The sequence below is a fragment of the Oncorhynchus nerka genome, linkage group LG28 (genome assembly GCF_034236695.1).
Source record: "Oncorhynchus nerka isolate Pitt River linkage group LG28, Oner_Uvic_2.0, whole genome shotgun sequence".
Lineage (NCBI taxonomy): Eukaryota > Metazoa > Chordata > Actinopteri > Salmoniformes > Salmonidae > Oncorhynchus > Oncorhynchus nerka.
This window is the reverse complement of record NC_088423.1, coordinates 7861606-7889393: the sequence shown is the minus strand read 5'-3', so window position 1 is coordinate 7889393 and position 27788 is coordinate 7861606. Positions and strand designations below refer to the sequence as shown.

Below are 27788 nucleotides of genomic sequence, written 5' to 3'. Positions count from 1 at the left end.
CTAAAATGAGCTAACAGTTCAAACTGAGCATGAAAAGCTTCCCAATGAATACTTGGGTCTAACAGATACGGACGCAGCCGGAACTGGGCGCCGCCATGTTTGTTTACATCCTTAGGTGTCGAAATACAGGTGCACTTTTGTCCTTCAAACGCCCTAGATCTCCTCAGACAGAATGCACGTCCATTCACACGCACCTGGTCGTCCCCACCTCCACCTTCACTTTCGGATTCCAACGTTCTCAAATAGCCACATAAGTCAGCTTAACTTGTATCAACGTTTTTACTTCTGACACCAATGTAAACCTGACTAGATCATAAATGAACAAAGTGTATTGAACCAACTTTACACAGGTGCAACAGTGTTGAAGAAAACACAGGCTACTACCGGACCCAGCGAACACCCGTAATGATTGACATTTAGCACATAACACACAGCTGTCTGTGCGTGGTCTAATAATATGAACAAAGTAAATGGCTCAGTAGAATAGAATACACATTTTAGCATAAGTATAATACAAGAAGGCACAATTTATAGTCCAATATTAACACGTGTTTTGGGGAAGGGGGATAGGGTGGTGAGTGTTTTTTAAATTGTGCAGTATTTAGCAATCTTAACACTCTTGTAGCAGCAGTTGTGATGTGTGTGTAGCATGAGTGGCTTCCAGTTGAAGCTCGCATCCGCTACAAGACCATGGTGCTTGCCTACGGAGCTGTGAGGGGAACGGCACCTCAGTACCTCCAGGCTCTGATCAGGCCCTACACCCAAACAAGGGCACTGCGTTCATCCACCTCTGGCCTGCTCGCCTCCTTACCACTGAGGAAGTACAGTTCCTGCGCAGCCCAGTCAAAACTGTTCGCTGCTCTGGCCCCCCAATGGTGGAACAAACTCCCTCACGACGCCAGGACAGCGGAGTCAATCACCACCTTCCGGAGACACCTGAAACCCCACCTCTTTCAGGAATACCTAGGATAGGATAAAGTAATCCTTCTCACCCCCCTTAAAATATTTAGATGCACTATTGTAAAGTGGCTGTTCCACTGGATGTCTTAAGGTGAACGCACCAATTTGTAAGTCGCTCTGGATAAGAGCGTCTGCTAAATGACTTAAATGTAAATGTAAATGTAATGAGTGTATACATGTGTGTGTTTGGTCAAACACTTAAATGGTTCCAATCGTTTTTTCACCATTCATTTTCCCTATAAGGGATTATAGAACTACTTCAGAAAAGGTCTGTTTCATCAATGCTAGAAAAAGTACTCAATTGTCATAGAGTCAACGTAAACGAGTACAAATGTGCTTAACATGTCACATAAGTTCTATGGACTCACTGTGTGCAATAAGCAACTCCCTGCCTGTGCCATTAAACCCCTACAACTCATCCAGAACGCCGCAGCCCGTCTGGTGTTCAACCTTCCCAAGTTCTCTCACGTCACCCCGCTCCTCCGCTCTCTCCACTGGCTTCCAGTTGAAGCTCGCATCCGCTACAAGACCATGGTGCTTGCCTACGGAGCTGTGAGGGGAACGGCACCTCAGTACCTCCAGGCTCTGATCAGGCCCTACACCCAAACAATGGCACTGCGTTCATCCACCTCTGGCCTGCTCGCCTCCCTACCACTGAGGAAGTACAGTTCCCGCGCAGCCCAGTCAAAACTGTTCGCTGCTCTGGCCCCCCAATGGTGGAACAAACTCCCTCACGACGCCAGGACAGCGGAGTCAATGACCACCTTCCGGAGACACCTGAAACCCCACCTCTTTCAGGAATACCTAGGATAGGATAAAGTAATCCTTCTCACCCCCCTTAAAAGATTTAGATGCACTATTGTAAAGTGGCTGTTCCACTGGATGTCTTAAGGTGAACGCACCAATTTGTAAGTCGCTCTGGATAAGAGCGTCTGCTAAATGACTTAAATGTAAATGTAAGTGTTTAACATGATTTTTGAATGACTACCTCATCTCTGTACCCCACACATACAGATAATTGTAAGGTCCCCTCCGTTGAGCAGTGAATTTCTAACACAGACTCAACCACAAAGACAAGGGAGATTTTACAATGCCTAGCAAAGGTCACCTATTGGTAGATGGGTAAAAAAAAAGCAGACATTGAATATATCTCTGAGCATGGTGAAGTTATTAACTAACACTTTGGATGTACCAAGATACAGGCGTCCTTCTTAACTCAGTTGCCGGAAAAGAAGGAAACCGCTCAGGGATTTTACTGTGAGGCCAATGGCGACATGAAAACAATTACAGAGTTTAATGGCTGTGATGGGAGAACTGAGGATGGCTCAACAACATTAACATTTAGGTTAATATTGTGGAGTTACTACAAAGTGAAAAGGAGGAAGGAAGCCTGTACAGAATAAACATTTTCAAAAACATGCATCCTGTTTGCAATGAGGCACTAAACTGAAACTACAAAAAAAATGTGGCAAAGAAAAGAACTGTCCTGAATACAAAAGCGTTATGGTTGTGGCCAATCCAACACATCACTGAGAACCACTCCATATTTTCAAGCATGGTGGTGGCTGCATGATGTTATGGGTATGCTTGTCATCGGCAAGGACTAGGGAGTTTTTTTTTATAAAAATAAACGGAATAGAGCTAAGCACAGGAAAAATCGTAGAGGAAAACCTGGTTAAGTCTGCTTTCCAACACACTGGGAGACAAATTCAACTTTCAACAGGACTATTACTGAAAACACAAGGCCAAATATACACTGGAGTCTCTTACCAAGATGTCATTAACTGTTCATGTGGCCTAGTTACAGTTTTTACAAATCGGCTTATTTAGCAGTTGTTATTGCAGGTATAGCGAAATGCTTGTGTTCCTAGCTCCAACAGTGCAGTAGTATTTAACAAATCAACCAACTTGACAGAGCTCATAGAATTTTTAAAAGAATGTGCAAATATTGTACAATCCAGGTGTGCAAAGTTCTTAGAGACTTACCCAGAAAGACTCACAGCTGTAGTCACTGCCAGAGTTGATTCTAACATGTATCGACTCAGGGGTGTGAATACTTATTTAAGTAAATTAGATATTTCTGTAAATTAATACATTTGCAAAAATGTCTAAAAACATGTTTTCACTTTGTCATTATGGGGTATTGTGTAGATGTGAGAAAATATATTGAATCCATTTTGATTTCAGGCTTTAACAACAAAATGTGGAATAATTCAAGGGGTCTGAATACTTTCTGAAGGCACTGGACACTAATATATAGGCTATACGAATTATGCATTAATATATTAACTTCTAACTTACACATCACTGTCTTTTCCACTGTTCCCTTGCTCAATTCATGCAAGGGAACAAAAAGGGGTTGTGTCTTCGTCAGAGCATCGTTATCTCTTTATTTGGTCTAGTATAGCCATTTAGCTTAGATAGCATGGCATAGAAAGCATAGAACTAACAACCAGTTGGCTTGGCTGGCAACAAGCACCTTAGATTTGTGTTGGGACTATATCTTATGGAAGGAAGGAAATAGTATGAATCAATTAATCAAAAATAACGTTTTTAATGAAAATAAGTCAATCATTATTTGAATATGTCGGTAACCGTTGTATAAAAGTGATAATGCCCTCCAAGCTGTTGGAGGTTATATTGGCACGGTTTGCTGGCCCTTGACGTATATAATCTACATAATCTATCTTCTTGGGCATTATCACTTAAATACACCCATTTCCCAAGTCCATCATGGCACAGGGGCCACCACACTCCTTCCCGGTATGCTGCCAGCTGCAACCACTTTTTCATGGCCGACTCCACATCGCTTTCAGACGCTCTATATGTTAACGATTTCTTCCGGACAACAGCTAATGAACAAGAGCACAAGTGGTTGCAAAGATGTGAAAAGGCAGTTGCAACAGGGAGAACGGAATACTGTAAAATGCCATGGTAATTGCACTGCAGGAAGCTATGTGTCGCGTTGAGACATTTGTAAATATGAGAAATCCTTACCAATCAAAACCTACCTCAGTAGAAAGGGATGCAAGAGGGATTTTTCTATTTACTCCTCTTCAATTCATGTTTTTTTTGCCAGCGTGTTGGAAATTGTGCGCCTCATTAAACGCCACACAGCATCTTTCACGTCGCATCCCCTAATTAGGCTCAAATGGTTCATCTAAAGGAAAAAACATTTGAATAATGTATCAATTGACATAAAACTTTAAGCCACAAGTGACTGCTTTTCCCCAGGTGAGAGATGCATGGTTCTAAGAAACACATATGCTTATTCTGAGCATCAAAACATTATACTTTTATCCTACATCAAGTTGAAACGTTTTTACAGGGGAGTGAGACGCCTTTTCATAAACAATATTTTGTGGACATAAATCATACTTTTTTTGTCTTGCTTAACTGAACAATTATTTTATTCTCATAAACTCCCATTGAATATCTCAAAAAGAGCATAAGATACAAAGTGGAATGAAACTCACCAGTTTAAGTTTGAAGTCAGCCCCCTGAAGATCAGTTTCCAGGCTCTGGAGACCTTGCTGATCCTTCATCTATAACACAACAAGGTGGAGAAGAATGAGGTAAGTGTATATTACTGCCCACCAGGAGCAGGGGAGACATGGAAGATGCGTCTACCCACTGGGCACACACAGGTTGAATCAACGTTGTTTGCATGTCATGTCATTTCAATGAAATTATGTTGAATCAACGTGGACGTCTGTGCCCAGTGGGTATCCTCGGTGTAGAATGGGCACATCCTTCCCATCTCTCCCTCCACTGCTGGTACTGAAACATGAGTGAGGTATTGGCATATGTAAATGGAATACACTATATATTTTATATCATCATCATCATATACACTGATTTTACAAAACATTAGGAACTGCTTTTTCCATGACATACTGATCAGGTGATATCTATGATCCCTTATTGATGTCACTTGTTAAATCCACTTCAATCAGTGTAGATGAAGGAGGGGAGGAGACAGGTTAAAGAAGGATTTTTAATCCTTGACACAATTGAGACATGGATTGTGTATGTGGGCCATTCAGAGGGTGAATGGGCAAGATAGAATATTTAAGTGCCTTTGAACAGGGTATGGTAGTACGTGCCAGGTGCACCGGTTTGTGTGTCAAGAACTGCAACGCTGCTGGATTTATCACGCTTAACAGTTTCCCGTGTGCATCAAGAATGGTCCACCACCCAAAGGACATCCAGCCAACTTGACACAACTGTAGGAAACATTGGAGTCAACATGGGCCAGCATCCCTGTGGAACGCTTTCGACACCTTGTGGAGTCAATGCCCCGACAAATTGAGGCTGAGGGAAAGGGGGGTGTGCAACTCAATATTAGGAAGGTGTTCATAATGGTGGTACACTCAGTGTATATATTATGTATTGCTGCTCACCAGAAGGAGAGACAGGTAAAATGTGTTGATCCTTTGCAAACACCCAATTGTCCTGGTCAAAGCACTGTCTTTTGAGATTGGAGTGAGCTGTAATGTACTTCTCAGCAGATGTATGCTTCCTTAATTGATGTTTCTTCATCATTTTTGTTAGGCCATAAACTGCAGTTACGACATTTGATTTTCCTCTTGCTTGCAGGTCTCATAGCTGGACACGATGAACCTGGGTCTCTCGCAGTTGCACTGGTTACATCTGCACTGGTTACATCTGGGCCTCTCGCAGTGGCACTGGTTACATCTGCACTGGTTACATCTGGGCCTCTCGCAGTTGCACTGGTTACATCTGCACTGGTTACATCTGGGCCTCTCGCAGTTGCACTGGTTACATCCGGGCCTCTCGCAGTTGCACTGGTTACATCTGCATGGGTTACTTCTGGGCCTCTCGCAGTTGCAGTGGTTACATCTGCACTGGTTACATCTGGGCCTCTCGCAGTTGCACTGGTTACATCTGGGCCTCTCACAGTTGCACCTGGGTCTCGCCCACATACTGACTCACATTGTAGAATGTGTTTGGTAAAATCACTCCTATTTACATAGATCTTGGGGCAGTATGGGCTGTGAAAATGCTTTGCTGCTCTCTGCACTCCAAATGGCATATGAATATTGTGAACTCTGAAATGAGGGGAAAAAAAGAATCAGCATCCAGGACCCAAAGTTCCCCAGTTGATAAAAAGCATGGTATCATGTGCTAAACTAGCATAATTAATGGATGAGATTACCTCTATGCAGCACAGCCTTCAATCTGTGAGACTCAATGTGTGCCGACACACTGGCATAGTCTCAGGGCTTGAAAATGGAGAGCTGGCAGAAGGGGCAATGATACAATTGGTACTTCTGGAACTTGGATAAAACAACACGGCCATCAGCTGCTTTCCGCACAGTGATATGCTGTCAAACACAAATGACAAATATCCTGAACAACAATATAAACACAACAATTTCAAAGATTTTACTGAGTTACAGTTCATAGAAGACTTAAACAAATTCATTAGCCCTAATCTATGGATTTCACATGAATGGGCAGGGGTGCAGCCATGGGTGTGCATAGACCCACCCACTTGGAAGCCAGGCCCAGCTAATCAGAATGAGTTTTTCCCCACAAAAGGGCTTTATTACAGAGAGAAATACTTCTCAGCAGCCTCCCGAGTGGCGCAACGGTCTAAGGCACTGCATTGCAGTGCTTAATAAGGTGTCACTACAGACCCGGGTTCGTTCCCAGGCTGTGTTACAACCGGCCATGACCTCCATAGGGCGGTGCAGCATAGTCCGGGTCACCCCCAATTGGCCCAGCATCATGTTTTGGAGGACGCGTGACTCAACCTTTGCCTCACTAGGGAGTTGCAGCTTTGAGACAAGATCATAATTGGATTGCAATTGGAAATCAAGAAATTGGGGAGAAAAGGGGAGTACAATACAACAACAACAAAAACACACAAAAAAAAGACAAAAAAATACTCCAGCACCCCCCTTCCCCCTCCACAGACAATCCTGCAGATGAAGAAGCCAGATGTGGAGGTCCTGAGCTGGCGTGGTTACACGTGGCCTGCAGTTGTGAGGCATGTTGGATTCTAAAATGACGATAGAGAAATTAACAAAAATTCTCTGGCAACAGCTCTGTTGGACATTACTGATTTTTGTGCATTTGGAAAATGTATGCTTTCTTTTATTTCAGCTCATGAAACATGGGACCATCACTTTACATGTTGCGTTTATATTTTTGTTCCGTATAGTTTAGGAAGTCAGCTAGGTGAGTTAATAATGTTGCCTCACTGTGTATCGGACATCATGAATAAGGAGTTAGCGTAACTTTGCGTTCAAACAGGTCTGCAACAAATGGGCCTAAAGCCAATGTTCCCTAAAAAACAATTAGACACTGAGGAAAGTTCAGGTCTGCTGAGCGCAAATTTCACAGTTGTGAAAATTCTGTGCAACGTCCAGTGCTGAACACTGAGGCTGTATCCGCTTTATGTTAGTTTTAACAGTGGCCAAGTAGGCTACTGAGGCTATTTGATCATAATGTAGACCTACCAGAGTGGCTACCAGAGTGGCCTACCATAAAAAATAATGGAGAAAATGCATCCCATAACATTTTAACATGGAAATAGCTGTTCTGTTATTCAGCCTACAGTAGCAGCCAATGTGTGGTGCTCAATGTAGGCCTACATTCCATGAGACTTGCAGGACTTGACAACATGCAGGGCTTGACAACCAGTTTATCCACTTGTTATCCACTTCAGACAAGGAGGTGACTGAAAATGTTGTGTTGTTTGATAAGAGAACCCACTTTACAAAATAAACTGCATTATTTTTCCCATACCATTATTACAGAGAATCAGACAAATTATGCTACCCTCTGTCTATTGGCTACTTATTCAAGCCTGTCTCAAAATACAACACTGTCCCTTAAAAAAAAAACGGGCTTTTCAAAGATGTCTAGCAATGCACACGTTTTGTGCTCTTGTAGGAAGCAATCAGTCCCCTATTGCTGGCTACAAATGATCTATAACCGCGTAGCTTCACTACTCTGGACGGTTCTGACTTAGAATATGTGGACAACCTCAAATACCTAGGTGTCTGATTAGACTGTAAACTCTAATCTCCAATCCAAAATTAAATGTAGAATCATATTCCTATTTCGCAAGAAGGCATCCTTCACTCATGCTGCCAAACATACCCTCGTAAAATTGACAATCCTTGACTTTGGCGATGTCATTTACAAAATAGCCTCCAACACTCTACTCAGCAAATTGGATGCAGTCTATCACAGTGCCATCCGTTTTGTCAACAAAGCCCCGTATACTACCCACCACTGCGACCTGTATGCTGTCGTTGGCTGGCCTTCGCTTCATATTCGTCGCCAAACCCACTGGCTCCAGGTCATTTATACGTCTTTGCTAGGTAAAGCCCCACCTTATCTCAGCTCACTGGTCACTATAGCAGCACCCACCCATAGCATGCGCTCCAGCAGGGGTATATTTCACTGATCACCCCCAAAGCCAATTCCTCCTTTTGCTGCCTTTTCTTCCAGTTCTCTGCTGCCAATGACTGGAACGAATTGCAAAAATCTCTGAAGACTCATGTCTCTCTCACTATTTTTAAGCATCAGCTGTCAGAGCAGCTTACAGATCATTGCACCTGTACGTAGCCCATCTGTAAATAGCACATCCAACTACCTCATCCCCATATTGTTAATTATTTTATTTATATATATTTTTCCCCCCTTTGCACCACAGTATCTCTACTTGCACAATCATCTTCTGCACATCTCACTCCAGTGTTTATTTGAGAAATTGTAATTATTTCGCCACTACGGCCTATTTATTTCCTTACCTCCCTAATCTTACTTAATTTGCACACACTGTATATAGACTTTTGTATTGTGTTATTGACTGTACATTTGTTTATTCCATGTGTAACTCTGTGTTGTTGTTTGTGTCACACTGCTTTGCTTTATCTTGGCCAGGTAACAGTTGTAAATTAGAACTTGTTCTCAACTGGCTTACCTGGTTGAATAAAGGTCAAATAAAAAAAATACTGTATGTGGGAATGTCTTATGTCCGTCCTACATGTAGTGTTGGTACATGGAATATTTCTCAACTGCATATGTCATACATTTCTATTACAAATAAAAGTATTATGTTCAACAACTGACATTTTCAGATATTATTTTGACAAACACACTTTGGTGCTTACAATTTGTTATTGTCATAGAGTTGGTGGGCACTGTCATCTGGGATCTTTGTGATATGACTTTCTTTAAGCACGTACTGATGAAACTGTCACTTGATATTTTTTTCTTAAAGTCTACAAACACTCTACAGTCGTGGCCAAACGTTTTGAGAATGACACAAATATTAATTTCCACAAAGTTTGCTGCTTCAGTGTCTTTAGATATTTTTGTCAGATGTTACTATGGAATACTGAAGTATAATTACAAGCATTTCATAAGTGTCAAAGGCTTTTATTAACAATTACATGAAGTTGATGCAAAGAGTCGATATTTGCAGTGTTGACCCTTCTTTTTCAAGACGCAATCCGCCCTGGCATGCTGTCAATTAACTTCTGAGCCACGTCCTGACTGATGGCAGCCCATTCTTGCATAATCAATGCTTGGAGATTGTCAGAGTTTGTGGGTTTTGTTTGTCCACCAGGCTCTTGAGGATTGACCACACATTCTCAATGGGATTAAGGTCTGGGGAGTTTCCTGGCCATGGACCCAAAATATCGATTTTTGTTCTCCGAGCCACTTACTTTTGCCTTATGGCAAGGTGCTCTATCATGCTGGAAAAGACATTGTTCGTCACCAAACTGTTCCTGGATGGTTGGGAGAAGTTGCTCTCAGAGGATGTGTTGGTACCATTATTTATTCATGGCTGTGTTCTTAGGCAAAATTGTGAGTGAGGCCACACACCCTTGGCTGAGAAGCAACCCCACACATGAATGGTCTCAGGATGCTTTACTGTTGGCGTGACACAGGACTGATGCTAACACTCACCTTGTCTTCTCCGGACAAGCTTTTTTCCGGATGACCCAAACAATCGGAAAGGGGATTCAGAGAAAATGACAGTCCGCCGGTCCTCAGCAGTCCAATCCCTGTACCTTTTGCAGAATATCAGTCTGTCCCTGATGTTTTTCCTGGAGAGAAGTGGTTTCTTTGCTGCCCTTCTTGACACCAGGCCATCATCCAAAAGTTTTTGCCTCACTGTGCGTGCAGATACACTCACACCTTCCTGCTGCCATTCCTGAGCAAGCTCTGTACTGGTGGTGCCCCGATCCCACAGCTGAATCAACTTTAGGAGACAGTCCTGGCGCTTGCTGGACTTTCTTGGGTGCCCTGAAGCCTTCTTCACAACAATTGAACAGCTCTCCTTGAAGTTCTTGATGATTCGATAAATGGTTGATTTAGGTGCAATCTTACTGGCAGCAATATCCTTGCCTGTATCCATAGATTAGGGCCTAATGAATATCTGATCACTCTTCATAACATTCTGGAGTATATGCAAATTGCCATCATACAAACTGAGGCAGCAGACTTTGTGAAAATTAATATTTGTGTCATTCTCAAAACATTTGGCCACGACCGTACATTTATTCACTCTGTGATAGGGTTGGATCCTATATGCTACTTTTATTGTCCTGTTTTGTTTTGATTGAATGTTTTGCATGCCAACTGAGGTTCCATGTGCTGTGCCTAGGAATGAAGACAAAAGAGTTCAACAGAGTAAAGAACACAAACTGGAAGTGCAGTCTTTGTTGTTGAAAATGTATGCTATATCCTATCCACACTGAAGAGGCTCTGATATGTACATCAACCAGGGATAAAGAGAAAGTTAACACGGTGAAATGTTTCATACTTAATTGAAGTTAAGTGTCTGTTGACATGTTGGAAAAGGTCTAATGTTTAATTTGTCAATATTATATTTTTATTCATTGATTTACTGGCCACCTTTACTGTGGTTACATGTTCAGTATATGTATTGACCAGCAAACCCACTGCAGCCAACCTCACCAGCTCTCATGCCATTGGATTAGCTACAACCAGTTTTGAAAATGTTTGGACTAATGGTTAAAGAGCTATTGAAATTCGAAAAATGTGATTTGTCACTATGTTGACGGTCCCTAACTGCTGTTGGTGGAAGTAAGGAAAACTACAGGCGAATATCCAACCTGAAACTGTCTTTACCTCGGTGTAGGATATGGGATCAAACTTTTGCATCCGTCACTCTCCTCGCCCCAACCTGGCATTGAACCAGGGACAATCTGCATTCATCGACAAGACACCATCGAAGCATCGTTACCCATCGCGCCATTTGTGGATTGGTGATTTACATTTGTGGATTGGTATCTTACATTTGCGAATACATTTGGCATGATATTGATCCCATAAATCAATCACGTCGAGCGGTGATGACTCAAAAAGCAGTGACAGTCTCTACGCCCCCTGTGTATTATCGTTAGCGAACAGCTAACTTAAGCAGTCACTCAGCAGCAAACGGACTCTTAGTGATGATAGCTAGCTAGTTGCCTGGGGACCAGACTGAATTTCTAAATACACCGTCTGGAACATGACAGTGTTTGATTCTGGAAATGGTCCTCTCAGGTCATCTACAATTGTCAAACACTTATGTTCCAGACGGGGTATTAATAAATGGGTAATTACACGGTAGTAACAAAATAAATACCAATGATTGCAAAGTTAAACGAACTATACAACTCTATGCACAGGACTACTTTTAACAGTTTCCACATAAATGTTTTAAGTCATTGCAAAGTAGCTAAAAAGTAGTTAAAGTTGCTAATTAGCAAAAATGCTATAAAGTTGTCTGTGATGAGGTTCGAACGAACACGCAACCTTTGGGTTGCTAGATGTTCACATTTATGCCCACCACTACCAACCACCATCCTTTCGTTTTTTGCCTTCAGTAACCTTCTGTCATATGTAACCATACCAGTGCTTAATTGGAACAGGATCCAGCACCTCTCTGTTATGGACTGTTTCATTACAGAACCTATTTGGCCAGATCTGGTACCTATCGTGGCATGAAAACGAATAATCACTTTTTACAATGTCAAAATTTGAATGAAAGCGATCAAAGTTCATTCGAGTTGCCTCTTCGTTAAAACATTTGCGCAACATTGTAGCCAACGCATGGCCATCGCTGTGGTGAGAGAGAAGCTGGTCTCTCTCTTAGCCTAGCTGTAGATTGTAGCCCAATAACAAGGAATAGGCTACAGTCAGGAATACATGACAAATCTGTCATTGAACAAACAGCATGCAGATAAAACAGGATTTAAGGAATACTTCAAATTACAATCAAGGGAAAACACAGTTTGTAAAGCAAATGGCTGAATCTGAAAAAAAGAACACTAATCTGTCTGCTGTAGGCTAACAAAATATTTGATCAACTTCCAAATATTGTTTTACAAAGTAAAACGAGAGATATAGGCTTTTGGCACGAGAGCGTCGGCCATCACCGGTGAGTGAGCTGCACATCATTGGGTGAGTCTGAAACTGTAAAGCATTTGTAGGACTATAATTTCCTCCTCATTTTGTAGCCTACAACACATGTCTCCACACACTTAGGCCTAGTCTATTGATGGATTCAACACATGGTCGTTTTCATTGATCTCAGATTTTCACTTTGTCAGTGTCAAAGGAGCCTGTCATTTCATTTACAGTATTAAATTGCCTATACTGCTCTATGCCACAAAGCAAATGCAATGATATTATTATGAAGGTGAGAAAAAGTAAGTAATGCACCCCTGGTACCACAGAGCTCTCCAGATCATCCCCCTCTCACTTTTTGTTCCGGCATCTCCCGATTAACAAATTAAGCACTGAACCATACATACCAAAAGTAACATATAATACAAATGAGTGTTCCAGATTTACATTTATTATGTTACGTCTTGTCTATGAGATCAGGCTGAATACACAGACTCCCGATGTAGTGTCCCAAAGCTAGGAATAGCCCAAACTCCTTGTCTTGTCCCCAGGGTAAGGTAAACCGCAACATTCAAACAAGGCTACAAAGAAAACTAATGGGACTTTAGCGACTGTGTTGACGTCAAAATCGGGGGTGTGATCTAGGTTTCTATTCAAGCGTTGATCGACATGGAAATGACTCTATAGTATTAGAGAAAAGTTGAAAGAAACTGACCCTCCGTTACATCTTGACGTGTCATGTCGTAACGTACAGCACACATAAAGCTACTTTTTCTGTCTTACAATCTCTAGCCACCAGGTGTAACATTTCTATCATCCTTTAAAAACAAGAAGTGGACAGTGAAGGGGGTAAGGGGGATACCTAGTCATTTTTTTAAATCATCATTGCATGCAATCATCATTCTCAAAGCCTGTTTACTTCTAAAATCACTAAAACCCCGATTCAAATTCGACACAAACTTTCAAATAGGTATGTAATGACACATTATATAAACTATTTATAGTGTTTTATTTACATTTGAGAGGCGATAAGTTGGACAGATCGAGTTTTAAAAAAGCAATTTTCCCACTCAACATCTTATTAGTTTCGCTTCCCCACCCGCCATTTAAAAAAAAGACCCGACGGGGCTCATTGCCTGCTTGAATTATGCAGAAACAGGCAGCGTTTAGGTCATGTAATTGATTATGTTGGAAAGGGGAGAAATTGTGCTTTACAATGGTATTGACATTACAGTTGATCTGGAAGTATTATGTTTTTGGGGCGCTAAATTAAAGGAAATTGTACGGACCAAGGCGATGTACGAGTTTACGTTAACTTACCTAGCTAGCTAAGGTAAAGGCGAGCTAGCTTGGTAGATTGATACGTTATAGTTATACAGCAATAAAAAGCTAGTGTATACATCTACGAAAAACGTAGATACCGGTTGCAACACCAAAGGCCAGGCTCAAAGTGAATCGCAAATTTGTTACAAAATGTTAACCTAAATGCAATGGCTTTACCCTCATCTCTGCGGACGAAGACACACTGAAAGAGACACAACTGTATTCATTAACGTTTATTCTGTTGCAAAACGTTTACTCCGAAAGGGAAAAGTTTTGCAATGAAAACGAGATTCTATTGGACAAATTCGGTAGGTCCCTCGCCGTTTCGTTACCGTTAGCTTCCGTTTTGTTCTTAACGGTTTCCGATGTAAGACGTGATGAATACACCCCAGCCCAAAAGCAGCGAAGTCGGCACAAGACAAAAGTGACGTAATTCGTAGGGTTCTGTATTTTCATATGCTAAAGTGATGTTTTTTTTATTTAAAAAATGCTTTATCTGCTTTCCCAATGAAAATATGTTGTTTCTGGACATTGTTTCTGCTGATTTGCTGGTAACATTGTTGAGCTGCACAGATTACTGTTCGATTTGAAAGCGCTCCTCCCTCACCGCTTTTTCGAACTCCCTCCATGATTCCAGCCACTGGGTGGTAGGAAAGACAACTTTTCTTGTTTTGTCGGTTGTTGATGATGATGATGAAGAAGAAGCATTTCCGTCCGCCATATTGCAGTGATACAGCGAGATTTCCCATTTGTCTCAGCAATTTGAAGAGTTCGGGTTTTCTTGTTAACTGCCATAATGTTTACACAAGTTTATGGAGATAATGGGAAAATGAAGGAGTATCACTATACTGGACCAGTAGAGCACCGATTCTCTCCATATTCCTTCAACGGAGGGTAAGCGTCAATATCCAACTAACAATCGTTTTGGTAGCCCAAATGATAGCAAGCTACAGTAACGTTACCTAGCTAATGCTGTACATAATTGTTTTCTGCAGGAATGGACACTGACTGGAGATAGCGTCTGACTAGTAATATGTCATTGTGCAAATAACTAACACTTTATCAATAGATGTTCGTAGTTAAGTAACGTTACCTAACTACGTGAACAACAATACATGTTTATCTGGTTTCGATTTCAGTTAGCTACAGTAGCTAACGTTAATTATCTGGTAGTTGAGTTAAGGTTTTGCCAAAACTAACGTCAACTTGTTTGTTAGGGCATCATGTCAACTGACACTTAACTTTTTTTTGTGTTTCCAGGACTGTGCTTGCCGTTGCAGGTGAAGACTTCGCCATTGTGGCCTCAGACACCCGTTTGAGTGAAGGCTATTCAATCCACAGTCGTGACTCTCCAAAATGTTACAAGTTGTAAGTCATGTGCACACAACTGTATTTCCAAGGATGACCGAAGGAAAATTGCCAGATGGTGTGGTTTAACCCCATTTACTGCCTCACTATTGCTGTGTTTAGACAGGCAACTCAATTCTGATATGTTTTCACTAATTGATCATTTGACCAATCCGATCAATCACAGATCTTATTCTGAGCTGAACAAAAAAACAATTAGTCGTGGAGAAATCATAATTGGGCTGCCTGTCTATGCTTGTGAACATCATAATAAATTATATGTTAAATATTTCACCACTAAGTTACGGTACTGTGACTAATACATGTTTAATTTCTCACAGAACAAATACGACTGTCATAGGCTGCAGTGGATTCCATGGGGATTGCTTGACTCTGACCAAAATCATTGATGCAAGATTAAAGGTGAGATCATTTTGAGGCTGTTTCACTTTCATAATTTTTTCTTTCAAAATTGTTAGTTGAGCAGAAACTTATGGCGTACACAATAAGGTAACGTTTGTAAATGTATAATATTCTATCAGCCAATATCTGATGGGAGAATGTATTTTTAGATGTACAAGCATTCAAACAACAAGAGCATGACAAGTGGAGCCATCGCAGCCATGCTGTCAACAATCCTGTACGGTAGAAGATTCTTCCCCTACTACGTTTACAACATCATCGGTGGCTTGGATGAGGAGGGTATGACTCCTGCTCTATTGCTGCTATTACTATTATCAGATGCTTGGTTCCATATGTGTAAGGTATTCACTGCATGTGTTAAGTCTAGTCCACTATTTATGACTCTAAACTGAGCTGGTTTGTTTTTGCTTTTCAGGTAAAGGAGCTGTTTACAGTTTTGACCCTGTGGGATCCTATCAGAGAGACACATACAAAGCTGGTGGCTCAGCGAGTGCCATGCTGCAACCTCTGCTTGACAATCAGGTAAAGAAACCAAAAAGTGGTATAAGTTGAGCATTGCTAATAGCTTTTGAGGGCTTTGTCCAATTTGACAGCACAATATGGCTTGAATGTTTGTATGCCAAATGTGTATGCAGAATTTAGCAGTGGCAGGGAAACCCTAGACATTCTAGTGACCAAGATATCTTTGGTTCGGGACAAACCATCTCTTTGTTTCTGTATTGCCCCTTAGTCTGTCTTTTATTCTTAATTTACAATTAGATTGGATTCAAGAATATGGAGGGTGTGCAGCACCTGCCCCTGAACCAGGAGAAGGCTGTGCAGCTGGTCAAAGATGTCTTCATCTCTGCTGCTGAGAGAGACGTGTACACCGGAGATGCCCTCAGGATCTGCATCGTCACCAAGGAGGGCATCAAAGAAGAAACAGTCCCACTCAGGAAGGACTGAACAACTTATTTCTGCCACAATTTCAAGCTACTGCTTTTGTCTGGATTTTTCATATTTTGGACCCTTCCCCTGCTTTTCTCTTTACATTCTTGCTGAAGAATAAAAATGTTCCCTGTAGTTAATTTTCTCATGTCAGTATATATTTTTTTTAAGAAACATGAAATGTATTTGATTACAATGAAGTCTGAACAGTTTCCAAATGTATCAAGACAATTCTTGCTCCAACATACACTACCGGTCAAGTTTAGAACACCTGCTCATTCTAGGGTCTTTATTTGTACTATTTTCTACATTGTAGAATAATAGTGATGACATCAAAACAATGAAGTAACACAGTGTTAAACAAATTAAAATATATTTGAGATTCTTCAAATAGCCTTCATGACAGCTTTGCGCACACACTTGGCATTCTCAACCAGCTTCATTTTTTTATTTAACCTTTATTTAACCAGGTAGGCTAGTTGAGAACAAGTTCTCCTTTACAACTGCGACCTGGCCAAGATAAAGCATAGCAGTGTGTGCAGACAGAGTTACACATTGAGTAAACAAACAAGTCAATAACACAGAAAAAGAAAAAAAGAGTATATACATTGTGTGCAAAAGGCATGAGGTAGGTGAATAATTACAATTTAGCAGATTAACGAGTGATAAATGATCAGATGGTCATGTGCAGGTAGAGATACTGGTGTGCAAAAGAGCAGAAAAGTAAATAAATAAAAACAGTATGGGGATGAGGTAGGTAAATTGGGTGGGCTATTTACCGATGGACTATGTACAGCTGCAGCGATCGGTTAGCTGCTCAGATAGCAGATGTTTAAAGTTGGTGAGGGAGACAAGTCTCCAACTTCAACGATTTTTGCAATTCGTACCAGTCACAGGCAGCAGAGAACTGGAAGGAAAAGCGGCCAAATGAGGTGTTGTACAGTAACTCAATTTATTGAGCATGACATTTGTCAATTTAATGTAAGTATGTCTATAACCTATTGTATTATTTTATTGCACTCATCTCGGTTTTAATTTGAAGCATTTTTTTTATACGTCGCTGGCTTGTTTTATTTGTAAAGACATTGGCAACTTTATTTGTAGTGAATTGTTCTGAAGTTATCGGCGGGAACAGAGGCTAATAAACCACATGATGCTATGTTCAGTGAATATCTTGTGTATAAAGTTACACGGGAGGGCGAAAAATAATCGACCGATGCGTTTAGCTGTTCTACGAGCGTTAGATTACGAGCGTTTTCACGTGCAACGTTAATAATGATGGTTTTGGGATACAGGTAGGATATTTAACGATGGTCCTACGAAAGAATGTATTATTTAGTGTTGTGTAGTGGCTTTGCTGGCATGCGTCCCACTTATATATTTTGCTCCACCAAGATGTACATGCTAAAATCGGTACTGCCCCTATGCAACCAGGGGTAACGTTTCTGACAAAGGCCAGAAACCAGGGATTATCTTTCTGCTGCCACAATATGTAAGGGTTGAGGGGTACTGCTGAAACAGGGATTGAATCAAAGAAAATCACGAAAGAAAATGCATAATGCCAACCTTTTTTTCTTGAACAGCAATTTCTGTTTTGAATTTTGGATAACCTTTGCCTTTGCTCCTGCCAGACAAAATAACCCAAAATGTTATGTGAACTTTGACACCGGAAGTGTTTAAGTACCATACCGGATATAATTTTTGAGCGAGTGAGCGCATGAACCAGTGAAAGCAGCGGCTAGGTTTTTAATGTGACATTTTAAGTGCTGTTTTATGGACGTGGTGAGTATTTGAAAATGTTGTCCCATCTCAACTTCACCACTTAGTGTGCAAAACACTTATGACCACATGAGTGTTGACATGGAAGTAGCTAGCTAGCGTAAATACTACGCTAACGTTAGACTGACCAGCTCTGCCAATCATCAATTCAGTTGCGATTTTTGCGCCAAACAATTTGTACGCGTTCTGTGAACATTGGATTTAATTATTCCGAAGTGTAATGTTAGTGCTAGCTATATTAAGAGGGATTTCGTGCGCCACTATTGCTGCCTGTAGCTAGCTGAAGGTTTGCAAAGGCTAAGTTTGTTAACTAGCTTGCTAACGTTAGCGGTCGATAGTTTTTCGCTAGCTACTGCTGCATAATGTGGTCTAGTTGAGTCATGATCAAGTTTCTTGACAGCAGGGTTACTTCGTAGCAATTTCACCGGGCTCGATGCTTAGCTAATTTTATGTATGTTTTTTTTCTTCTAATATTTTTTCAGGTCAAAATTATCTAGCTAAGGGGTTCCCTCCTACGCTCTGTTCCAACACATGACTTTTGTCGGCATTTTCAAATACAGAATTGCTCCTAGTCCTAGGTCTCTGAATTTATTTCCTTTGAGACGGTCAACAAACTGTCCACCTTCATAATTTGAGGACATGGAGCAGAACAACAGTTTGCCTCCTTTCCAGGGTCTTGCCTCCCCTCAGGTAACTAATTTGACTAATAATACATGTCAGTGAGATGTTTTTGTTGACAACACAGCTTTGCTCACATGTTCTAGATTCAACTAGCCTAATGGAGGGCTTGTTCTCACGTCTTTTACAGGGGGCAATGACACCTGGAATACCCATCTTCAGCCCCATGATGCCCTATGGCAGTGGTCTGACTCCCCAACCTGTGACGAACACCAACAGCCTGTCTCTCCTGGAGGAGCAGCATCGGCAACAACAGCAGCAGCAGGCTTCGACTCAGCAGGGTGGGGTGTCAGGGGGCTCAGGACAGACGCCACAGCTTTATCACTCCCAAACGGTCACCACCACCACACTGCCAGGAAACACCCCTCTCTACACCACTACACCGCTAACCCCCATGACACCCATCACACCTGCCACACCTGCCTCTGAGAGCTCTGGGATTGTCCCACAACTACAGTAAGTGTTCTTGAATAATGTGTTAGTCTCAACCACTATGTAGGCACTGCTATAAACCTGAAACACAAGAAGCTAAAAGATTAAGGTGAATAGTGACGGTTTGAATATGATTTTTATAGTGATGTGACCATATCAACAAGGAGAATCTCCCATCCTGATTGCATGGTTTATTTCCTTCTCTCTAGGAATATCGTATCCACTGTGAACTTGGGCTGTAAACTTGACTTAAAAACAATAGCACTCCGAGCTAGAAATGCTGAGTACAATCCAAAGGTAAGCATATTGTTATTATTAATTTGTTGCATACACAGATTAGCAGATGCTAACCATTTACCGTCGTGTGAATTAACCATGGTAGCAACGGAAAGGGAACAGTTTAGAGGTTATTGGAATTTTGGCAACAGTTCATCTGACTCATGACTGAATCTAAACATTACACTGTTGATTTGATGTCTATTTTACATTTGCTGTACTATAACTAAATCTGAAAATACTCTGAATACATTCAGTAACATGAAAGTGTTTTTTTTGAGAGGACTAACTGGTGTCTCCAAGTGGCCACACACCTCTCCAATGTGCACAATTCCTAAGTAATTTCAATGCACTTTTATGACTCAAAGAGAGTCTTCAACTATAAGGTGCTTTTTTTAAATATATTTTTTAGCTCTCCTGGCTGTGCCGTTGAGGAACTAGAGCAGCACACTTGTGGTTGTTTTGTTTGGAACACATTCCCGCCATCACACAATTACTGTTTATGCAATCCAAAAGTGGTCCATTTATAAATTGCAATCTGGGTCAGATGGGCATCATTTGAAAACCTGTTCTCTTGTCAATATGACTAGCTAAGTTATAATATAGGACACAACAGTGTTAGGCTTTCACAATGCAATTCAGGGAAACTGATCATTTTGGTGCGCATAGGGATCATGAGTGCATTCAGGTGTGTGTGCCGCGGTGAATTTTCTTCAACAGACTAACATTCTGTTCAGAACAACCCAGGGTATGTCGCCATGTAATCCTGTACATCAAACATGGTGATCATAAACCTTGACACTGTATGAGTTTTTTGATCTGGAAATGTGAAGTGCACATTTGGACTCACAGGTGTTTGGCTTGCTTGTTTCAAATGATATTGGTCACAATACACATGGTTAGCAGATGTTATTGCAAGTGTAGCGAAATGCTTGTTCTTCTAGTTTCAACAGTGCAGTAATATCTAACAATTCCACAACAAAAATCGAATACACACATGTCTAAGTGAAAGGAATAACAATGTATAAATATATGGGTGAGCAATGTGAGAGCGGCATAAGCTAAGATGCAATATATAGCATAGAATACAGTATATACATATGAGATGAGTAATGCAAGATATGTAAATATTGATGTATGACATCAGAGGCATTTATTATAGTTCTCAACATCTCACATTTGAAAATACATTGAGTCCTCTTAATTTACAGCATTTACCACAGACTATTATTTTTTTGTGCAAAAGTTGCGGGAGGGATGGAGGCACCGTCTTGTCGTGCGAAGTGCTCAAGCTCTGAACCCATACAGTGCTGTGAAGCGCAAAGCCAGAGCTCTGATGTCATGTATGGCATTTTACTCTACAGCCACTGCATTCCAATTTAGCTGTTTATCAGATATCCTGTTTTCAACCCGCATATGGGTACGAGTGTAAAGTTAAAGCAGGTGCAGTGAAATGCTTGATTCTATCTCCAGCAGTGTGTGTCCAAAAGTACAATGCTAATACACAAATAATCCCCCCCGGCCTTGACAAAAAGAATCAAGAAATATCTGAAGAAGCAGTGTCAGTCCGTAATATAAATATGCAGTGTGTGTCTGGACAATATATAAGTAATGGTTATGCACATCAGTAGTCAGGTAGCCTAGTGGTTAAGAGTGTTGGGCCAGTAACTGAAAGGTTGCTGGTTCAAATCCCAGAGCTGACTAGATGAAAATCTGTCTGTGCCCTTCAGCAAGGCACTTAACCCTAATTGCTCCTGTAAGTCACTCAGGATAAGTTTGTCTGCTAAATTATTAAAATGTAGTTAGTGCATTCATAAAGTATTCCGACCCCTTGACTTTATACACATTTTGTTACAGCCTTATTCTAAAATGGGTTATATTAGATTTTTTTCCTCATCTATACAATCTTTTATCAATTTTTATTTCAAGCAAATTTATTACAAATAAAAAAAGATACCTTATTTACACAAGTATTTATGAGACTCAAACTTGAGCTTATTATTGATCATCCTTGATGTTTCTCCAACTTGATTGGAGTCCACCTGTGGTAAATTAAATTAATTGGACATGATTTTTAAATTTAATTTTTACCTTTATTTAACTAGGCAAGTCAGTTAAGAACAAATTCTTATTTTCAATGACGGCCTAGGGACAGTGGGTTAACTGCCTGTTCAGGGGCATAACGACAGATTTGTACCTTGTCAGCTCGGGGGTTTGAACTTGCAACCTTGCGGTTGCTAGTCCAACGCTCTAACCACTAGGCTACCCTACCCCTGATTTGGAAAGGCACACACCTGTCTATATAAGGTGCCGAAGTTTACCATGCATGTCGGAGCAAAAACCAAGCCATGAGGTCGAAGGAATTGTCCGTAGAGCTCAGAGACAGAATTGTGTCGAGGCACAGATCTAGGGAAGGGTACCAAAGAATTAATGCAGCATTGAAGGTCCCCAAGAATGCAGTGTCCTTCAATTTAAGAATGGAGAAGTTTGGAACCACCAAGACTCTTCCTGGGGCTGGCTGCCTGGCCAAACTGAGCAATCAGGGGAGAAGGACCTTGGTCAGGGAGGTGACAAAGAACTCAATGGTCACTATGACAACTCCAGAGTTCCTCTGTGGAGATGGGGAAAACCTTTCAGAATGACAACCATATCTGTAGCACTCTACCAAGCAAGCCTTTATGGTAGAGTGACCAGATGAAGAGAAGCCACTCTTCAGTAAAAGGCACATGATAGCCCACTTGGAGTTTGTCAAAAGGCACCTAAAGGACTCTGACAAGATTCTCTGGTCTGATGAAACCATGATTAAACTTTGGCCTGAATGCCAAGTGTCAAGTCTGGAGGAAACCAGACACCGCTCATCACATGGCCAATAGCATCTCTACGGTAAAGCATGGTGGTGGTGGCAGCATCATGCTGTGGGGATAATTTTCAGGGACTGGGAGACTCATCAGGATCAAAGGAAAGATGAACGGAGCAGAGGTCCTTGATGAAGACCTCAGACTGGATTGAAGGTTCACCTTCCAGCAGGACAATGACCCTAAGCATGCAGCCAAGACAATATAGGAGTGGCTTCGGGACAAGTCCTTGAGTGGCCCAGCCAGAGCCCGGACCTGGACCCGATCAAATATCTCTGGAAAGACCTGAAAATAGCTGTACAGCGACGCTCCCCTTCCAACCTGACAGAGCTTGAGAGGATCTACAGAGAAGAATGGGAGAAACTCTCCAAATACAGGTGCCCCAAGCTTGTAGCGTCATACCCTAGAAGACTCGAGGCTGTAAACGCTGCCAAAAGTGCTTCAACAAAATACTGAGAAAAGGGTCTGAATACTTATGTAAATGTGATATTTCAGTTTTAAATATTTGCAAACATTTCTAAAAAGCCGTTTTTGCTTTGTCAATATGGGGTATTGTGTATTGTGCACCTACCCGCCTGTCCAACATCACTACTCTGGACGGCTCTGACTTAGAATACGTGGACAACTACAAATACTTAGGTGTCTGGTTAGACCGTAAACTCTCCTTCCAGACCCATATCAAACATCTCCAATCCAAAGTTAAATCTAGAATTGGCTTCCTATTTCGCAACAAAGCATCCTTCACTCATGCTGCCAAACATACCCTTGTAAAACTGACCATCCTACCAATCCTCGACTTTGTCGATGTCATTTACAAAATAGCCTCCAATACCCTACTCAACAAATTGGATGCAGTCTATCACAGTGCAATCCGTTTTGTCACCAAAGCCCCATATACTACCCACCATTGCGACCTGTACGCTCTCGTTGGCTGGCCCTCGCTTCATACTGTCATCTACAAGACCCTGCTAGGTAAAGACCCCCCTTATCTCAGCTCGCTGGTCACCATAGCACCTCCCACCTGTAGCACACGCTCCAGCAGGTATATCTCTCTAGTCACCCCCAAAACCAATTCTTTCTTTGGCCGCCTCTCCTTCCAGTTCTCTGCTGCCAATGACTGGAACGAACTACAAAAATCTCTGAAACTGGAAACACTTATCTCCCTCACTAGCTTTAAGCACCAACTGTCAGAGCAGCTCACAGATTACTGCACCTGTACATAGCCCACCTATAATTTAGCCCAAACAACTACCTCTTTCCCAACTATTTAATTCATTTATTTATTTTGCTCCTTTGCACCCCATTATTTTTATTTCTACTTTGTACATTCTTCCATTGCAAAACTACCATTCCAGTGTTTTACTTGCTATATTGTATTTACTTTGCCACCATTGCCTTTTTTGCCTTTACCTCCCTTCTCACCTCATTTGCTCACATTGTATATAGACTTGTTTATACTGTATTATTGACTGTATGTTTGTTTTACTCCATGTGTAACTCTGTGTCGTTGTATGTGTCAAACTGCTTTGCTTTATCTTGGCCAGGTCGCAATTGTAAATGAGAACTTGTTCTCAACTTGCCTACCTGGTTAAATAAAGGTGAAATAAATAAATAAAAATTCTAAACATGTGGAAATGGGATTTCGGAAAGTATTCAGACCCCATGTCGAATACACAGCTCATCCTATATAATAACTAGTGCTGTACATACCTTTTCCAAATCATTGTCAGGGCCCAGGGAAAGGTGAAATGGGACCAAGCTAAAATGCCAACTAGAATGGGCCTGAAAGGCATGTTGCTTCTGGTCCGAGAATGTCCCACCAAGACACTGTTGTTCTATTGAACAAATTCGCAACTTTGTCTTACAGCGATTTGCTGCTGTTATCATGAGAATACGAGAGCCAAGAACAACTGCACTTATCTTCAGCTCTGGGAAAATGGTGTGCACAGGAGCCAAAAGGTTAGTATCTTCTTTCAACAAAGAAAAAACACAAAACATATGAGATCATCTATTTAAAGGCCTCATACTCCCTCTTCCCCCTCCCAGTGAAGAGCAGTCCCGCCTGGCGGCCAGGAAATATGCCAGAGTCGTGCAGAAGTTGGGCTTCCCAGCCAAATTCCTTGATTTCAAGATACAGAACATGGTGGGCAGCTGTGATGTCAAATTCCCCATTCGGTTAGAGGGACTTGTACTAACTCACCAGCAGTTCAGCAGGTTTGTAAAATTCACTACTGCAATATTCAAGTCTGTAATAGCTGAGGAGATGCATTGTCATACTTGGAATTCTGTCATTTTGTTCATTATTTATAATACTGCGATTGGTATTCCTAAAGTGATTTAGTACTGAGAGCAAAGATCATAAGTAGGCCTAATCGTTTTCTTGTTTTTCAGTTATGAACCGGAGTTGTTCCCTGGGCTAATCTATAGAATGATCAAACCCAGAATTGTCCTGTTGATATTCGTTTCAGGCAAAGTTGTATTAACAGGTGAGTTTTTCTCCTTTTCCTAATGACATACAGTGCCTTGCAAAAGTATTCACCCCCTTGGTGTTTTTCTTTATTTTGTTGTTTTACAACCTGTAATTTAAATAGATCTGGATTTCATGTAATGGACAAACACAAAGTCAATTGGTGAAGTGAAATTAAGAAACTAACTTGTTTAAAAAAAATATATATGGAAAAGTGGTGCGTGCATATGTATTCACCCCTATGCTATGAAGCTCCTAAATAAGAAATTGTGTAACCAATTACCTTCAGAAGTCACATAAGTTAGATTGCACACAAGTGGACTTTATTTAAGTGTCACATGATCTCTGTTCTGAAAGGCCCCACTACCAAGCACTATGAAGACCAAGGAGCTCTCCAAACCGGTCAGGGACAAAGTTGTGGACAAGTACAGATTAGGTTTGGGTTATAAAAAATATCCTAAACTTTGAACATCCCACGGAGCACCATTAGATCCTTATTAAAAAATGGAAAGAATATGGCACCACAAACCTGCCAATAGAGCGCTGCCCACCAAACTCACAGACCAGGCAAGGAGGGCATTAATCAGAGGCAACGCAACAAAGATAACCCTGCAGGAGCTGCAAAACTCCAGTGGAGATTGGAGTATCTGTCCATTGGACCACTTTAAGCCATACACTCCACAGAGCTGGGCTTTACGGAAGAGTGTCCAGAAAAAAATCCATTGCTTAAAGAAAAAAATTAGCAAACATGTTTGGTGTTTGCTAAAAGGAATATGGGAGACTCCCGAAACATATGGAAGAAGGTACTCTGGTCAGATGAGACTAAAATTGAGCTTTTTGGCCATCAAGGAAAAACGATATGTCTGGTGCAAACCCAACACCACATCACCCCGAGAACACCATCCCCACAGTGAAGCATGGTGGTGTGGATGTTTTTCATTGGCAGGGACTGGGAAACTGGTCAGAATTGAAGGATGGCGCTAAATACAGGTACCTTCTTGAGGGAAACCTATTTCAGTCTTCCAGAGATTTGAGACTGGGATCGAGGTTCAGCTTCCAGCAGGACAATGACCCTAAGCATACTGCTAAAGCAACACTCGAGTGGTTTAAGGGAAAACATTTTAAATGTCTTTGAATGGGTAGCCTAGTGGCCTAGTGGTTAGAGCATTGGACTAGTAACCGAAAGGTTTCAAGTTCAAATCCCCGAGCTGACAAGGTACAAAATCTGTCGTTCTGCCCCTGAACAGGCAGTTAACCCACTGTTCCTAGGCCGTCATTGAAAATAAGAATTTGTTCTTAACTGACTTGCCTAGTAAAATAAAGGTAAAAAAAAAAAAAAAATGGCCTAGTCAAAGCCCAGACCTCAATCCAATTGAGAACCCATCCAACTTGAAGGAGCTGGAGCAGTTTTGCCTTGAAGAATGGGCAAAAATCCCAGTGGCCAGATGTGCCAAGCTTATAGAGACACCCCAAGAGACTTGCAGCTGTAATTGCTGCAAAAGGTGGCTCTACAAAGTATTGACTTTGGGGGGGGTTGAATAGTTATGCACACAAGTTATGTTTTTTTTGTCTGGTTTCATATTTAAAAAATATTTAGCATCTTCAAAGTGGTAGGCATGTTGTGTAAATCAAATGATACAAACCCCAAAAAATAAATTTGAATTCCAGGTTGTAAGACAACAAAATAGGAAAAATGCCAAGGGGGGTGAATACTTTGGCAAGCAACGGTAGAAAAGGAAAATTTGTTGTCAATTTTTGTCAAATGTAACCTATTGTTGCTGCTTATTTCAAGGTGCGAAGGTGAGAGGAGAAATTTATGAAGCATTTGAAAACATCTACCCGATCTTGAAAGGATTCAGGAAGACGACGTAAATATTTGTCTGACATTATTTTAAAAATTTGTTTTAATAGTCACGGGGACACTTGTCCTTTGTTGTGACCCGTTCCTTTGGGACTCTGATTGGACCTGCACAGTTTAATCAACAAAGCAGGGACCACTCCTATTCACCTTACAGGGATAATTCTGAGATTTTGGCAATGAGGCCTTTTATCTACTTAGTCAGATGACCTCGTGGATACCATTTTTATGTCTGTTTCCAGTATGAAGGAAGTTAAATGTAGTTTATTGAGTTAATGCTAACTAGCTTTAGCATGCTAGCAGATACCTGTAGATTTCCAGTCACTGCACTAATGCTAGTTAGCATTGGCTCGCGAAAATACCTTTTAACTTCCTTCATACTGGACATGCATGGTATTTATGAGTAGATCTGAATCTGGGGGAGTAGATAAAGGTGATACTTGGAGAAATGCTGTATTTTAGCAGTTTTTTTTTTTTTTTTTAAGTGACTCTTGCTTAAGGCAGTCTTGGCTGGCTCTTTTAATTTTTCTAAAGTAGGTTTTATTGTTAACCTACAGTTTCTCAGTGCATCTTTGTCCACACATTCCCTACAGACATTTTAAGATTCATAATTTAAATGGTTTTTAGTCTTTTTCATTGTTGTATGAAGAATCTCACTTGGGATTGTATCGCAGCAAGGCTTAACTACCCAATTTGTCATTATTTTAACATTGTTTGGACGACTGGTACTGAAGGCAAGAAAATGGAACATTAATAATGCAGCCTTAGTCTGCATCTTAGGAATGGTATTAGTCTTATCTGTATGTACCTCATGTCTTATTTCTCATTCAGTTTTTGGTCATGATTGAAGAACCCTCATGTTTTAATGCTATAATGGACTAACTAGCCTAATTCACCATGGATTTTGTTTCATTTTACACAACTGTATTTTTGGTCTACCATGAAAGCCCTGTCAGTAATTTGTTTGTGTTAAATGTTATTTTGCTACCTTGTGCACAGTTAAATGTTTCCTTACTAATTCTGATCTCCCTCCTTTAGTTTAAAAAGCTTTGTCTTC

General features: G+C 41.0%; 2 protein-coding genes and 1 long non-coding RNA gene across 4 annotated transcripts; 2 read left to right on the top strand and 1 right to left on the bottom strand.

The window, feature by feature from the left end:
* Positions 1 to 3498: 3498 nt before the first annotated feature.
* Positions 3499 to 4506, bottom strand: LOC115112629 (uncharacterized). The gene is made up of 3 exons (XR_003860979.2): positions 4437 to 4506; positions 3972 to 4120; positions 3499 to 3812 (listed from the first exon to the last, which is right to left on the bottom strand). It is a non-coding gene; the product is annotated as an uncharacterized LOC115112629 (long non-coding RNA).
* Positions 4507 to 14392: 9886 nt separating this feature from the next.
* Positions 14393 to 16526, top strand: LOC115112854 (proteasome subunit beta type-1-like). The gene is made up of 6 exons (XM_029639863.2): positions 14393 to 14583; positions 14950 to 15057; positions 15378 to 15459; positions 15609 to 15738; positions 15875 to 15981; positions 16219 to 16526. The coding sequence occupies exons 1-6, from the start codon at positions 14486 to 14488 to the stop codon at positions 16402 to 16404; spliced, it is 711 nt and encodes a 236-aa protein (XP_029495723.1). The 5' UTR covers positions 14393 to 14485; the 3' UTR covers positions 16405 to 16526.
* A 1491-nt stretch (positions 16527 to 18017) lies between these two features.
* tbp (TATA box binding protein) lies at positions 18018 to 27749 on the top strand. Of its 2 annotated transcripts, none has more exons than XM_029639860.2 (8): positions 18018 to 18168; positions 18738 to 18855; positions 18974 to 19299; positions 19485 to 19572; positions 24274 to 24365; positions 24453 to 24620; positions 24798 to 24892; positions 26666 to 27749. In XM_029639860.2, the coding sequence occupies exons 2-8, from the start codon at positions 18805 to 18807 to the stop codon at positions 26743 to 26745; spliced, it is 900 nt and encodes a 299-aa protein (XP_029495720.1). In that variant the 5' UTR covers positions 18018 to 18168; positions 18738 to 18804; the 3' UTR covers positions 26746 to 27749. The 2 variants fall into 2 exon arrangements, with proteins under 2 accessions (XP_029495720.1, XP_029495719.1); XM_029639859.2 differs by having other exon boundaries at positions 18648 to 18855.
* The last annotated feature ends 39 nt before the right edge of the window (positions 27750 to 27788 follow it).